The sequence below is a fragment of the Marmota monax genome, unplaced genomic scaffold, assembly GCF_021218885.2.
Source record: "Marmota monax isolate L192 unplaced genomic scaffold, Marmota_monax_Labrador192_F-V1.1 WCK01_AAM20220418_F8-fsc00010, whole genome shotgun sequence".
NCBI lineage: Eukaryota > Metazoa > Chordata > Mammalia > Rodentia > Sciuridae > Marmota > Marmota monax.
Genome location: NW_026692321.1, coordinates 4,970,729 through 4,986,726, shown reverse-complemented (window position 1 = coordinate 4,986,726; position 15,998 = coordinate 4,970,729). Strand labels below are relative to the sequence as shown.

Here is a 15,998-nt window from a genome sequence, read left to right as displayed (position 1 = left end):
CTCAGGGAGGACAATAACAAACAAAACAGGTCTGCGTGAGAACCGATCAATGACGCTGGGGACTGTTTCTAAGACATTTCTCCTCTTCAAAGAAACTTCTTTCTTCCCCAACAGTTTGAAAATTAATGCCTTTTTCTCTTAAAGCTTCCCTGGTACCAGCAGGCACAGTCTTTCACACACGAATGAGTGTGCAAGGGGCAGTGTGAGTCCTGGCTGAGGCAGTGCCCCAAGTGAGCAGAAGCCAAGACATTCACAATCAGCTTCGTGATCCTCAACACAGTGACCCTGACATGAGAAGCAAAGGCTCCAGGGCAGATTCAGAGGCTGACACTAGGTTCTCTTTCTGCCAGGACCAAGGGGTATGTCAGAGATCATTAAAAAGTCTGAGGAGGAACGCCACACAACTTCAGTAAACCTTGTATTTTGTGGGGGAGAAGGAGAACCAAGAATCAACATATTCTTAAGCGTGGTGGCACATGCCTGTAATCTCAATAACTTGGGAGACTAAGGCAGGAAGACCGAAAGTTCAAGACCAGGCTCAGCAACATAAAGAGGCCCTAAGGACTGAGACCTTGTCGCAAAATAGAAACAAACAAAAAGGGCTGGAAATGTGACTCAGTGGTTAAGCAACCCTGGGTTCAATACTCAGTAGTCTCCCACCCCCCAAAAAAATCAATATATCCTAAATGAGAAACAGAAAGTGGGCAAATAAAGCAGATATTTTCAGAAAAAGTAGGTAGTTAAAACACCCAACTCTATAGGATTCTGTACATGCATTTGCTCCCTCTAGCTGCCCTGAGGCATTAATTACTTAAAAAAAAAAAAAAACCAGAAAACATCATCTTGGCCAGGGAAAGGAAAAATCCTAGATACTGAATTCCAACACACACTCTAAGCCTCGCCTGATATCAGCTTCAAAAGGAAGCAGCCTCATTAAGAGACATTACTGCACCTTCCAGGAGCCGCAAAGGCTGGAAACTGGCACCAACCTGGGGGCTGGAGGGAAACAAGACGGAAGCTGCCTCTTTGGTTAGCAATGCACCGAGACTCCAAGAGCCTCCTCCTCAGGTGCTTCTCTCCAGCACAAATACACTGGAGGCCTTCAAGTAAACAAGCCACTGTCCCTTCCAATCATCCCGGCTGTCATTACTCCCACTCTAGAGCGTGACACATCAAACAAAGTGCTCTGCCCATATGCAGACCCTTCCGGCCAAGATCTTCGAGGCTTTGACAATCATGCTTATTAATCTTGGCAACACCCAAGAAAGAGAAGTCGGCCATATAGCTTTTTGATTCTTGTAGAGCAAAGATGCAAAAACCAAGCCAGTGAATTGAGGGACTGAGAGTCAAGGTCACACATAAGTCAGAAAAGTGACCTCAGGACTTGTGTGTTCTTCACTGCCTGCTCCACATCTCCCGATCAGTCCCAACGGCAAACAGGAAGCATTTCTCCAGCACCCAGAGGGCACGAGCCACCTCTTTTTAGCCACTGCACACTGAGTCTTATTATGGTATTTAATTTTAAAATAACTATAACAACAATTTTAGAAAGTGGCAAGTTTGTTTTTCCCCAGCATTCTCTCGATGGTAAATCAAATATTTAATCCTATGTCCATCTCTAGAAGGAGCAGCCTACTGGCAGCTGTACTTGATCAAGGGGGTCAGCAGGAAAACCTCTATGTGATTAGTCACCTAAGTTTCCTGGCTGACCATCTCCTCCATATCAGACGCTCTTATGCCTTAGACGTGACACCCATAAGACAGAAAGCAATTATAATACAGACCTAACATGGCTCCCCAAAATCCCATCATTTGATTTGTTTGCAGTAACAGGGATTGAACCCAGAGGCACTCTAGCACTGAGCCACATCCCCAGCCCTTTCTTATTTTTAATTTTGAGACAGGTCTCACTGATTGCTGATGCTGGTCTCAAACTTGAGATTTTCCTGCCTCAGCTACTGAAATCACTGTGATTACAGGCATACGCCACCACACCCAGCGGCATCATTTGATTTTTAAAAGCAATCTCAGGGTAGTGTAAATTGAAACCGAAACACTCAGCTTCTAATGCACTGTCTTAGTCCATAAATTACTAAACTTCTTGTTGCAGAAACAGAAGAAAGACCAGAAAGCAGAGGCAAAAAGAGGACAGAAGATAGTCATGCTTTGTACCCAGGCCCTGAGAGAAAAGTATTCCTGATACTGTATCAAAAACTACAGATGCGTCTTAGTTCAACAACTGGCCCCTCATCAAAACATGCTTCTATTGTGTTTCTTTCTTTTTTTTTTTTTTTGGTACCAGAGATTGAACCCAGGGGTGCTTAACCACTAAGGCACATCCCTAGCCTTTTTTATTTTGAGACAGCATCTTGCCAAGTTGCTTATGGCCTCACTAAGTTGCTGAGGATGACTTTTCCATACTTTTTCTCAAGCTCCCAGATTTTAAGGTAATCCAAAAAAAAAAAAAAAAAATTATATATATATATATATATATAATCAGAACTCTAATAATTTAGTAAAGAGAAAGACTATACTACAAGTGAAGCACACAGTGGGAAGAACAGAAATGACTTAAGATGATGCTTTTTTTTTTTTAAAGGGTACTAAAAACTCCTATTATCCAAATGACCATCTAAATTGGAGTTCATTTTTAATTGAGTTGTATTTACAAGGTCACATATGAAATGAGTACTGCTAATGATAGCAAGTGTCTCAGCCTCTTTCCAAAAAACTCCACCTGATGGGCAGGAGGAGAGGACAGATGTCAATTCCACTCTGTAAATGAGGAAGCAAAGCGAAGTGAAGGAGGAGCTGCCCGGGGAGAGAGGGAATAGTGGCAAACAACAGCTGGGTCCTTGAGGTTCCATCTATAGACTCTGTGTGGTGAAGAATGTCAATAAAAGGATCTTCTTCAGTCAATGGGGGAGGACAAAAATGAGAGGAGGACACTTTTACAACATCTGGGAATGAAAACATGTAAAACTGCAAAAAAAAAAAAAAATGTTGCTGTCAAATCATTAAGCTCCTCCCACTTCTCAAACAGCTGGAATACAGGTGCCTCTGGACTTGATGACTCACCTTTGCTTCGTCATTAATGTCCCAGGTGAAGGAAATGGCATTATAAGCAATCTCTTCAATGTTACTGATGGTATTGAAGCTTTCTTTATAGTCAGCTATGAGAAATGGTGAACAACAAAAAGAAGTTCATGATTTTTAGTTTTGACACGAGATCATGGTAGCTTTAGAGAAACATTCAATTCTTCACGTTACCATTTCTGCATAACATTTTGTTGGGCTGAAAGAAGTTCAGAGAAATGAAGAAAAACACAAAACTTTTTATAACAGAAGTAGGTTTAGAAAGTATTTGATTTAATCTCATTTTGTCAAAATAAGGAAATTTAAGCCAGGAGTGGTGGGGTATGCTTATAATCTCAGAGACTTGGGAGGTTGAGGCAGGAGGATCCCAAGTCCAAGGTCAGTCTCAGGAACTTAGTGACACCCCATTTCAAAAGAAAAAATGAAAAGGACCAGGGATGTGGCTCAGTTGTAAAATGCCCCTGGCATCAATCCTTGGTTCCAAAAAAAAAAAAAAAAATCAAATTTAGGTTAAACCATGGCCCAAGGTCACTAAACTAGTCTGTGAAAGCAAGCTAATTATAGTAAGTTCCTGTAATTCTTCTGAAAAGAGTAGAGGAGCATTGCAAAGGTTAAAGAAAAAAGAGTATTATGATTAATGGCCATCTATCACAAAGTTACTTCAGGAAATGTGGTGTGTGCAACCTGCTGCCGCACTCCAGGTGGCAGATCCCTGGGTTATGCACAGACACACAGATCAGGGTCTGGCACTAACGGGAAGACCACAGGCAACTGCACAGTGGTGGAGCTTCCTTTCACTCGTTTGGCTTTTCTCTCTTCCTTATCATAATCTCCAAAAAATGGTCAGCATCTCTTAAAAAAGACACTGCCCCTCAAAAACTGTGCAAACTGGGCTCAGAGGTAGAGGACTTGCCTAGCATGCACAAGGCCCTGAATTCCATCCCCCAACACCAAACATCCCAAATGCAGACTGAACAGTTAACACAGGCTAACTCCTAAGGTAGCTGGCTAAAGCTCTTGGCACCAGCATCATGTGGAAAGCCACTGCCTGGGCACAGGCCTTTGTGAGGGAAGCGAAGGCAGATACTGATTCCAGGAGTCCCAGAACAGTGGTTGGAACAGACCAGTGGTTGGCATAAAAATTCAAATGTTTTCAGCAGGAAGCTGGCCAGTGCCAAAAATAATTGGATTTAGAAAGCTGGGTGCTTGCACCTCTGGGAATAAAAGCAAGCTTCTGAGCTACTTACCTATGTCAATGCACCTTTGTTTAGCAGTGTGCTGCCGGGAGTGCCAATACTTCCAGTGCCTCAGCTGATCCTCTCTGCTCTTGTCTTCAGCGAAAACCACCATGATCACACTCTGAGAACAAGAGTGCATCACAACATAAAGACACTGAAGGACAAGTTTGGAAAAGACATGTTGAGGGATTTTATAGTTAATTCTTAAAAACACACTATCAGGCCTTCATTCAGAGCTGCCTCAGACACAGAAGTGTTAGGACAAGGGGAAGCTGATGAGCTCCAAGGGAAAAAATGAGCAAAACTTACTCGAACTTTGCTGATGGGGTGGTGGATCCCTTCACTGCTGCTCACCTCCTTCAAGGTGACAGGATAGAACTGGCCCTTGTTCAGGTATGTCATAGTGCTGTCTCCTGGCTTCTGCCGAAGTGATTTTGAAGCTTCGAGGGTATACTCAAAGTTGTTCCTAAAGAACAAAAAGTCACAGATCTGTAATTCAGTCCCTTGGAAGCTTCCTGTATGCTTTAGTACATGCTGAAATGCTTCAGTGTGGGTGTACTGAGACAGCAGACCACCACCAAACATCCAACAGATGACCATATCACATCTAAGGAGCATTTGCTACCTTTCTATGATCAACAGAATCTTAAAACACAAGTAGTCAGAGACCAGAAATTCTCAGTGCTGTCAGATGGAGAACTATAAAAAGCTTACTAGAAGTTCTATGATGTGACATTAATAACCAAACATCTGGAGGCTGAGTCTAGGAGAGGTAGCAGTAAGTAAAAGGCCCCGGGCAGGAACCCTCACAGGACACACTGCCAATGTGGTGTTTTTCCAGCAAAGGTTGCAAAGAGGCAGCTGGAAATCCCTGCAACCAATGTGACCTCACTGCCCTGCACTTTGTTGTTGTTTCTACCTGTAACATAAAACATGTCTAAGGAGACACCCCACATTCTCTATGTTTCCTATCACTTTACACCACCCTTCAGAAATGCCCCTTAATAACCTTCCTAGGCCAGAGGTTGGCAAATTATATCTATCTTTGTAAATAAAGCTTTATTAGAATTCAGCCATATCATTTGTTTATATCTGCAGCCGCTTCTGCACTACAAGGGCAGAACTGGGTAGTCACAAAACCATGGAGGCTGTATGGCCCACGAAGCCCCAGTATTTACTATCTGACCCATTATAACAGTTGAAGACCTCTATCCCAAACCCTAAAGGCATCTGAGTTTGTGACACCTACACTTTGAGGCAGGTCTATAAGGGAAGTCTCAATTCTCTTAAAACCCTACACTTTAAAAAACTATTTTTTAAAATTACAAAACATATGGGGCTGGGGATGTGGCTCAAGCGGTAGCGCACTCGCCTGGCATGCACGGGGCGCTGGGTTCGATCCTTAGCGCCACATAAAAATAAAAGATGTTGTGTCCACTGAAAACTAAAAACTAAATATTAAAAAGTTCTCTTTTAAAAAAAATTACAAAACATGTTTTTTAAAAAACCCTCATAAAATAATAAAAGGAAATCCTAGACTCCAACAACAACAAAAAATCCTGAAGGTATGTTCCTAAATAACTTGGAAATACTCCTATTCCCAGACTGGGATGCAATTCTGTGAGGCTAAAAAGAAGTCAAATTAGAGCTGGGTGCGGTGATGAATGACTGTAATCCCAGGGACTCCAGAGAGGCAGGAAGATCACAAGTTCAAGTCCAGCCTCAGCAATTTAGCAAGGCCTCGAGCAACTTAGATCCTGTCTCCAAATAAAAAACAAAAAGAAAAAGGCCAGGGGACATGACTCAGACTCAGTGGTTAGGTATCCCTTAACCACTGAGTAACAAAAAAAAAAAAAAAAAAAAAAGCAGGTCAGAAAAAAGTTGCCTTTAATTATTGTATCATTAGCAAGGCTGATTAAAAAAAAAAAATGAAGGCCTTTGTCCACTTGATGTTTCTCCTAAATTCTTGGCTAATTATACATTTCTGGAAACAGAAGGGCCTCACTGATTTAGGGTGACCCCCACTTCTCCTTTCAGGTTCCCTCCTACCACATCACAGAAAGAAGCCAAAGCACCAACACCAGGAGCTGAGGAAACTGGAAACAGTTTCAAGAGTCCCCAATCAAATGTCCTCTACCCAAGATAAGGCCACAGTCGGCAGAGTCAGATGAAGGAGAAAGCCCGCCAAAGCCACCTCTGATTTGTCAGTATGAAGGTAACAGAAAGGGAAGAGATCATAAATGCTGAAAATTAAAAACCAAATTAAAAGACAACTATTACCCAGAAACACTGTCAAACACATAGTCCTCTGAATTCATGCCAGGCATCCGCAGACTGAGATCCGAGGGGAAGAAAACCTGAAATATCAATGTAATAAGCCACAACCATGGAACTGTTACGGTGACTAAGGCGAAGGTCTGGTACAGCACACAGTGTGTGGCTCACAGAAACCCACTACCTGTTCAACATTCATTTTAAAGTAAAAGCCATAAATCTATTAAAAAAAACAACTTTAAATTTAAAAAAGAAAAATATTTTTAAAATCCGCTTTTATATACCACTCAAGTAAATTACTTGATTCCATTATCCCCCTTTTCCTTCCCACGCATCCCAATTCTGTTGAACTCTAGTATCTGCAGCCAAAATGTCGCGAGCTCTAAGAGCTCAATTTGCACCCCAGCTAGATGAGTTTGGTGCCTTCTTGGGAAAGGCTATATTCTGCCCCTAACCCACAGGCAGAGGTAGATGCCGTTTTCCCCACTGGGACACTAAAAATCATTTCACATCCCTTTAACGTGAGTGAGATGTGCATGATCATGAACCTCACAACTCTCTGGGATTAATTTGTAAGTTTCACACGATGCATTTGTAACCTGCCTACCTCCTTGGCTGTACTATCAACCAAGAAACACTCAGCAAACACTTGATAAATCATTCACATTAAGGACAGTTGCAGGGATCCTGCTTGGGTCTATGATAAAAGCTGAAAACAGAGTATGCGAACAACTGTGGTCGAGGGACAATTATGCACTGGGTTCCTTTCTCTCTCCCTCCAGCAAAACCACTTAGTTGTAATCATAATTGTTAACTCAGCTGCTGGTAAGATTAGCCATGTGCCCTTGATAATAATTTCTGGATTTATAGGTTTAGCTTACAAATTATACCCATGGGCCTTTTCTGCTAAAAAAAAAAAAAAAAAAAAAAAATCTTTTATTCCTAATCCATTCATTTTCGGCTGAGTTTCAAGCTTACATAACAAGGAAAAGGTGGAACCCAATACTTATACAAACACACAGCCGTGTTAGGAAGATGTTTTTGTTTCCTGTACCTCCTGAACACCCTCCTTGAAGGTCTCAGAGAAGGTGGAGTCTGGGGTCCGCCGCTGAGCATTGGGGGGCTGAGCCCCAGAGCTGAACTGGTCAGTGTTGAGATTCCGGTCGAAAATCACCACACGCTCGGTGGGCTCAGGATGATACCCAGCTGGGGGGATCCCCACCGCAAAGCCATGAGGCTGGATTTCGGTCTTGATAGAGTGGGTAGGCATTGTTGCTATGGAGACAGTGACTGTTGTATCAGGAGCTGTCAGATGGCCTCTCTTATCAATGCCCAGTTGGTTGCCATGGGGAAGGACGATGTTAAAGGGCACATTTTTCAGTACTTGCACTCTGTTTTCTCCAGCAGAAATGAGAGGCTGATCTGTTACGTTTGGTATGTTATTTCTTTAAGAAAGGAAAAAAAATCTGTGTTTTCAATCTCAGCACTGATATAGTTCTTGACTTTTTCTTTCTTTTTTCTTCTTTTATTTTTTGTGATGCTGGGGATGGAGCCTGGGCTTCATGCACGCTAGATAACTGCTCCACCACCGAGTCATATCCCCACTCCCTAAATAATTTAAGTCCCAGGCTGGGGTTGTGGCTCAGCAGTAGAATGCTCACCTGGCACATGCAAGGCCCTGGGTTCAATCCTCAGTACCACATAAAAATAAATAAAACACAGGTATTGTGTCCAACTACAACTAAAAAATAAACATTTAAAAAATAATAATAATTTAAGTCCCATGCAGTAATAATACACTTGATAGAGATCAACTAAACAGAAAATGGCACCATCAACATTACTAGAGAAGGAAAAAGTTCTTCATAGTTCTAGTCCAAGTTAAATCCAAAAGCATCGTTTCATTTGAAATACTGACAACTCACAGCTTTCTTCTTCTATGCTTTATTTTCAAAAACCTTAATAAAGTTCTTATATTTTACTATAAGCCTGAAGCTGTAAGTGCATCCCATTAGTTGAGTCAGACTGCCTGGGTTCGAATTCTGTGTCATCCTGGACAAGTTACTTCACGACTCAGTAACATCTTCATCTGTGAAATGGGGATAACAACAGAGTCTATCCTCTTACAGTGGCCAAGGATAGAATAAGATGTCCCCTAAAGTACACGGAATAGCACCTGCCCACAGATGCTCAAGAAGAGCAACCTAGCATTGCTCAATCCCTGCCTTTCCCAATACTGATGCCATCTTGTTTTCTCTTTCACCAAAAGAAAAGCTAGTATCAAACTGCACCAGTGGGATGTTTTGCATAAAATTAATTTTGCTTTAATAAATATCCTGGGCAATAGTTGATGATTCCTAGTGGGTGAGATGAAAGCATTTTTAAAACATCCTGAAAACTAAGGAAAAAAGCAAGTTGGCAATTTTATGCCTTTCAAGATCAATAAAACTGTTCAAACCCTGAACCACAAATTCTCTCATAGGAATTTGTCTCAAAGAAAGAGACAAAGGGCATGAGGAACAATATAGAAAGTTTTTCACTACAGCTTGTTATGATGAAAAACTAGTCACAGATGTGCAAGGATATTTTTTATTTGCTTCAAAATATTCCAGCAAAAATTAAAAAAAAATTAAAATTTAATAAATTTGAAAGTTCATGGGGAGGAGCAGCTTAAATCAAAGAATTTGTATTGATAATTGCTGAAGGTAGTAATAAATACAAGTGGGTTTATTCTATTCTTCTCCTATTTTGATTGAAAATGTGCATAATAAACAATAAAAGCCATAAACAAGCACTTCTCCAAAGGATAAGTGTGAAGACTAAAACAGCAAAATGGAAAGTATTTATGAAAGAACCAGGCAGAATAAAGCATACTACCAAATGCTATCTATGACTACAACCACAGCCACATCTAGTGTGTGCATATGCCAAAATAAATAAATAATCATCAGGACAGCAGGATTCTAAGTGAGCACTCATTCTTTAAATGTTTTATTCTTTATAACTAATAAAACATGAGGGCATTTAATAGGTCTTTTTTAAAAAGCTTCTCATGCCCATAAATTTAAACCTTAATTTTCTGGAAATTTTAAGCTAAAATACTTCAAAAATATTTTTAAAAGGAGTCTGGATACCATTTACTTTATTTTATTGAGTTTAACTCAGGCAGTTATTCAACAGACAGTGGTAGTTAATTTTTTTAAAGACCCCCCAGTCTTGCCACACCCTCCTTAAGAGGGCCTCAAAGCAAATAAGCAAACACTTATAAATTATCACTGAAAATATCCCTTTAGAGGAGCAAAAAGTTAACACTTTCATTTTCTAGAAAAGGCAACTGTCTAAAGAAACTTCACAGAGCAACACAGGTAAATTTACCCATCTCTTTCTCTAGTGTTTATTCATTTAAACAAATTCCCATTTTATTTTTACAGAAATGTGGCATCTTTTGAGTGGACTGTTCAATATTAAATATCACCTTTTGCTGTGATCTGGCTCCGCATGCTCAACTTCTGGCTTCGCTGTTGATGATCGTCTCTCTCTTGGAACCTTAAACATTAACACACATGAGAAAAAAATCAGACCTCACCCAGTGAAGATGGTTCACCCAAAGAAAGAGCCTTTCAGTTTTCACCAAACTCAGTCATTCACTTGTCCCCTGACAGCCTATCAGGCAGCAGGCTCTGGGGACACAATGAACAAGGCAGCTTCTGGCCTCAAGGAGTTTACTACAGGCCCCCATTTTGATGGGTAAAAAGCAATTATTAGGGTTGGGGATGTGGCTCAGTGGTAGATATCTTGCCTGGCCTATGTGAGGCCCTGGGTCCAATCCACAGCATCAAGGAAAAAAAAAAAGAAAATAATTTCACATTTTATCACAAAGACTCTGATGAATAATTACCAGTAAGAAATTGTTACAATTAATATTAGGACAGATATGAGAAGTTCTTTACTCCTGAGATGTAAAATACTTTCATGATTTAAACCATTAGAACTAACGTTACTACATTAGTCTTTCTGGCACTAAACTATTGAATTTCTCCCATTCTCAAAAGTTTCAGTTAAAAATGTAGTTTCATAATTAATATCTTAGTAAAATTTTTATACAGATTGAATCAATAAGCCATAGGATCAGATACATAATAATTTCTACTTCAAAGGAACCCTCATGGCTACACCTTTTAGCATCTTTAGTTATTATACAAGTTCCTGCTCATATTCAAAGACCAAAATCTTCACTGCAATTCACCAAACACTACAAATTGGACACATGACCTTATACCAGGAAACAATTAAATATTTTGTTCAGTTCCCACCCTAATTTTGGTAATCCAATTATCTTCTTTGCTTTTTTCTTCTTCTTTGTTTTTCTTATATACAGAATAGAACACAGAGTCAGAATATAACAGAAAAGCAAGTGACTGGTGAACCTAGGTAAATATATTCAGGATTTGATGATTTTATTATTTGTAGGCCTGAAAGTCCCCACAACAAAAAGATGGTAAAATATAGACTGTAATATACACACATATACATACATATATGCCCGCACGTACCTGTAAGGAGACCCTGTCATTAGGACACTTCTTAGGGCTGAGGATGTGGCTCTACAAAGAGTACTTGCCTTGCATGTGTGGCTTTGAGTTCGATTCCCAGAACCACATGCGTGTGCATACACACACACACACACACACAGCAGTGGTAACAGCACAATGACTGTACATAAGACACACGTGGCAATGAGACAAAGTTCACATAGCAAGATGTACTTTGACTTAGTATACCCTTTAAACTGTGTCCTAAACTCTTTTTTTTAATTTTAAGTAAATTTTTATTTATATATAGTATCTACAGAGAACAACAGTACATAAATTATCAGTATAAAGCCAGTTGAATTATCACAGAGTAAACAAATCTATGTAACCACTGTCAAGAAGAGAATTACAACATTGCCAGCCTCCCTAGATGTCTGTCACGCCCTGTGCTTTGGTCGGAAAGAAGAAAGGCAAGGGGAACTAAGAAGATTCAAATCCCTGAGCAGAAAGCAGGCTGTGCTGAGGACTCTTCAACTGGCCCAGACCAGTACGGAAGCCCCACCTGCAGGACCCGAGAGTGAGAAGCAACACATGCACACTGGTAACATGGCCAGCATTAACAGGTCATCAGTGAGTGGGAGCTGCATTAGTAGGACAACAATAAAGATAAGGAGACAGACAGTGGTGTCCTTTCCAGAGAAGGAAAACCATGTAGAAATCCATATGAATTATACATTCCATTTAACACTAATTTAAATCTCTAGAAACAAGCAACAAAATATGTCCCGATCTTAAAACTAGAGGCTCCCAGAGTAAAAACTGTGTCCCCCCCCCATGAATCCTATAATCAAACTGAATCAAAAGGCTCCATAATAACATTTACAGAAAAAGGCAAGCACCCTGACCAGAGAGGAAGAGAGGCAAGAGCACAGTGCATTAGCATTGCCCCTCTTCTAGTGGCACTGAGAACCCTCTTTGGTACGATGCTCGACCCAGTGAGACACATCTGCCATCTGCTTTTATGGGAGCACCCCCTTACAAAGAGAGCAGAATAGCTGGCTACTTCACACGTTCTAAAAACAGCCCTTTGAGTCTATGATTGTGGATGTTCAGCTTTGAACCAGGGTAAGTCAAAGTACTCATTAAACTATTTACAGTCACTACAGAAGCAACCAGCCCCACACTCCACCAGCAAATGGCTGTTTTATATGCTGCTGAATCAAGTGCCTCTGAGACTGTGGCAAGGGCTTTAAAGCGCAGCAGCCTACCTTGTAGTAGTCATAGAGCAAGCCCAGCGCTGCCGCACTGTCCTCGTCTCCATTGATGCTCATCATGGCTTTGGTTGCCGCAGTGAGCGGGTTTTCCAGGAAAGACTTCCAGGCTTCATCCTCACTGGTATAGGAGCGCCGCTGGGGATAAAGTGCTTCATTCTGAAGAACCAACACTGGCCGTTTGCTTCAGAGAAATTAAAAATTAAAAAAAAAAAAAATCATATTCTTCTCCTCAAGGCATCACACAAACCAACTTTTAAAAACCAAACAGCCAATTCCTTGACATTCCTGATTGTTTCATCTGTGATCCGCTAAGTCAAATTAAGACAAGATCAGAAGGCAAACCACTTAATGCAGACCAGTGGGTCCCTCAGGAAGATATAGGGTACGGAGGCAGCCAGGGAACCTGCAGTTAGGGGGAAAAAAACTCCCTCCCAAAACACCAAGCTATACCGATATTCTACATAAGTAGAACAAGGACACGGGCAAAAAGAACATCCCCTCTCTGGGAACACACACCATCAGGACTGCGCCTCTTCCCAAGCACGTCTGGGTGCATCATGCACCTACATGTTGCTTCCCTTTCTCCTGCGGATGCCATGCCTTAAAAAACATCTCTTTCCGAAAAACAGGGGTAAGGGAGGGGGAGAATGAAAGGAGGATACTTCATGTAATCCTTGGGGGTATATGAGAAAGTTAAAATATTCTACTGATTACCAGCAGACTGAACATGGAATGTGACCAAAGGGGACTGTAAATCAATAAAGAGGCATAATTTTCTGGCATGGGAGTTAACTGTTTATCTTAGAGATAAACACTTAAGAAACTACAATAAATGAAGCCACTAAACAAAAAGAAATTTTTTTTTTTAGAAGATGGGGAAATCTATTTCTAAAAGGCTTTCCAAGTGGGCTGGGGCAGCAGAGTAGCTCTTGCATGGCACGTACAGGCGCTGGGTTCCATTCCAACTCTGCAACAATGACAACAAAACCTTTACTAGTTTTTAGAGGCTAAAGGGGGTGTAGCTCAGCAGTAAAATGTGTGCCTAGCATGTTTGAGGGCATGGGTTCAAACCCCACCCCCAATAAATAAAATCTTTACTGGTTTTTCACTCTGGGAAAGAATTGTTCCATGTTAACAGTGTAGTGTGGTGGGAAAATTTCAGAAAAAACAATCATGATTTTAGTGAAGCCTTATAGAAGATTTAATTTAAAAGATTAAAGCAAACATTACTGATCCCAAAAACTTGAAATGTAAACAGTCTCAACAACTGTTCAGTGGGTACTATTTAATAAGTCAATAAAGAGGGAATATGGAACAATTACTCTAGCAAATGAAGCACATTTTTTTTAGGAAAAAAAATAAATTGTAAATGTTTGGAACTCTGAATTATCACTATTCTGACAAGTAAATTAACAATCAGTTCTCATTGCAACACACAAATGAAATATGTAAAGGGGCTAAGGTGACCTACCTGTTCTAAAAGTGAATGTAGAAAGATTATCTTTTCAAGTAATCAACAAAGGTCAGTGTTTGGCAGAAACCCAGGCCCTTTAAAAACATATAGATTTGGAAAAAGGAGAACATCACTGGAAGGAGAAAGAAAAAACCAGCAACTTACATTACCCTCGGTCAGAATGAAGTGCTATTTCAGAGCCCACATCATTACTCACACCTGGGATACAATCCTAGGCGTTTGTGTTGTAAGATTAAGTCTGGAGGTGGTGTACTATTCTAACACAGAACAAACACCAAGAGTTGTTCAGAGTAGACAGTTTGTTTGAAAATGGAGAAGACTGTTCTCACAAATCTCAAGGAAATAAAGAAGTACACAGAGTGGCACTCCCTAAGCCATCAGATCCAGAGTGTAGCAGGTACTGAACCAGTGGTACCTTAGGGAGACCGCCTGGTGTGCTTCTCAGCTATTATTAATAGCCTAATAGCTACTTCCAGAAGACTATGACAGCACTTGGCTCATTCAATTCCTGTAATGCTAGTTTTTCAGCTTCTCTTCTCCCACCCCCAACCCAAATTTGTACAAGCACCAGAAAATATTTTTCAAATGGCTTTATGTCTCTTATCACCCTGAAGGTGTTTTATATTCCCAAAGTGTGCCTAAGGCCACAATGTTAGCTTTGGAAATTTTGTCTTATCTGAACTGTAAGCCAAGAAATAAACACAAAAGCAGTTGCCTTTCTTAGTCTGTTCTTCTCCACCATCAAGCGGTGGTTAGGCCCTTAAGACTCCTTAGTTTTCAGGAAAGCCTTAAACTCTTCCTCTCAGGCTTCTGAAATATAGTTCAAGCAATAACTTAACTGAATATTCTTTTTTTTTTTTTTAAATACTTTCTTAGTTGTCAAAGGACCTTTATTTTATTTATATGCAGAGCTGAGTTTGGAAACCAGTGCCTCATGTGTGATAGGCAAACACTCTACCACTAAGCTACAACCCCAGCCCCTTAACTACACACTCTATAAGATCAATTTCTTTTAGATGCTTTATACATGATACTTAATCTCTTCATCCAAAAAAGGAGCACACCGAAAACGATCCTTAACAAGTAATTAGAAAACTACCTGCCCTGGATTTACTGATCTGAAATAGACTGACTGGCTTGCTATTATTTCCTTTAAAAACTTTGTTTAAAGATTTTTTTGTAACAAGTTTATAATTACAGAAACTTTGCAAATAAAATTTAGAACTATCCCTCACCCCAGATCCCCTAATGTCTCCCATCCTCACATCTTACAGTACCCCCTCATACCTAAATCACAAACTCTACACGGCATATCAATCAGCTTATCACTCTGATTTCAGTTTCACCCTCTTGATATTCCCGGGCATTAAGAACACAGTAATCTGTAATTACTATCAATGATGCAAGTGGTAAAGAACACCCACAGCCGTTTTCTCACTCACTCGGCCAGCAGGGAAGAGAAAATGCCACCGGGCCCTTCAACCTTCCCCTGAATTTCCCTCGGGGAGCTCTAACAAGTCTGCAGACGACAGGACAGCGATTCCCGGGGGTCTACCTGGCCCGCCGCGCGGAGCGTCGCGCAGAGATCCACAGACCACCTAGGCAGCGGTCCCGGGGCGCGCGGGGTCTGCGCCACGGGCCGGCGGGTCGCGGGTGTTCCCCGCGCGCTTCCGGGGGAGCGAGGCCGCGGCCGGTGTCGGGTTTCCCCGGGAAGGGGTCTCCTCCGAAGCTCGGCCGAACAAAGGGGCGCGCAGGGGTGCGGGGGCCGGGCCCGCCGCCCCCGCCCGCCGGCCTCGCCGCGCCTCGCCGGCTCCCGGGGCCGGCGCCGGGCTCGCTCGCGGCAGGTGCGGCCGGCGGGCCCGGAGGGAGCAGGCGGCGGCCCCTCGGCCCGGCGCCCCGCGGCGGCCGGACTCCCGCCTCACTCACTTGTCGTACTCCTGTGTCATCGCGCTCGCTCGCCGCTGCCGGGCCGCAGAACTGGACTTTCGGGTTGGGACAGTACACCCGATCCGGGGGGAGGAGGCGGCAGCGGCGGCTGGCGGGTCCGGAGCGGCGGCCCCGACGGGTTGGGTTCGCTTTTCTCGCTCTGAGCCGGCTCCGCGCGGGCTGC

General features: G+C 41.9%; 1 protein-coding gene across 4 annotated transcripts in view; it reads right to left on the bottom strand.

Annotated features, from left to right (window-relative positions):
* Positions 1–15,998, bottom strand: part of Grhl1 (grainyhead like transcription factor 1) — a 48,315-nt gene extending 32,317 nt beyond the window's left edge. Inside the window, exons 1-8 of one of the 4 annotated variants that reach the window (XM_046441244.2) lie at positions 15,815–15,997; positions 12,409–12,595; positions 10,084–10,154; positions 7,663–8,053; positions 6,615–6,691; positions 4,644–4,800; positions 4,344–4,455; positions 3,079–3,173 (exon numbers count right to left, since the gene is read on the bottom strand). In XM_046441244.2, the coding sequence (XP_046297200.1) occupies positions 3,079–3,173; positions 4,344–4,455; positions 4,644–4,800; positions 6,615–6,691; positions 7,663–8,053; positions 10,084–10,154; positions 12,409–12,595; positions 15,815–15,834 (1,110 nt within the window). In that variant the 5' untranslated portion in view covers positions 15,835–15,997. Of the gene's footprint in view, positions 1–3,078; positions 3,174–4,343; positions 4,456–4,643; positions 4,801–6,614; positions 6,692–7,662; positions 8,054–10,083; positions 10,155–12,408; positions 12,596–15,330; positions 15,462–15,814 lie in introns of those variants that run through there. The other 3 variants (XM_046441245.2, XM_058578358.1, XM_046441246.2) reach the window with 3 other exon arrangements.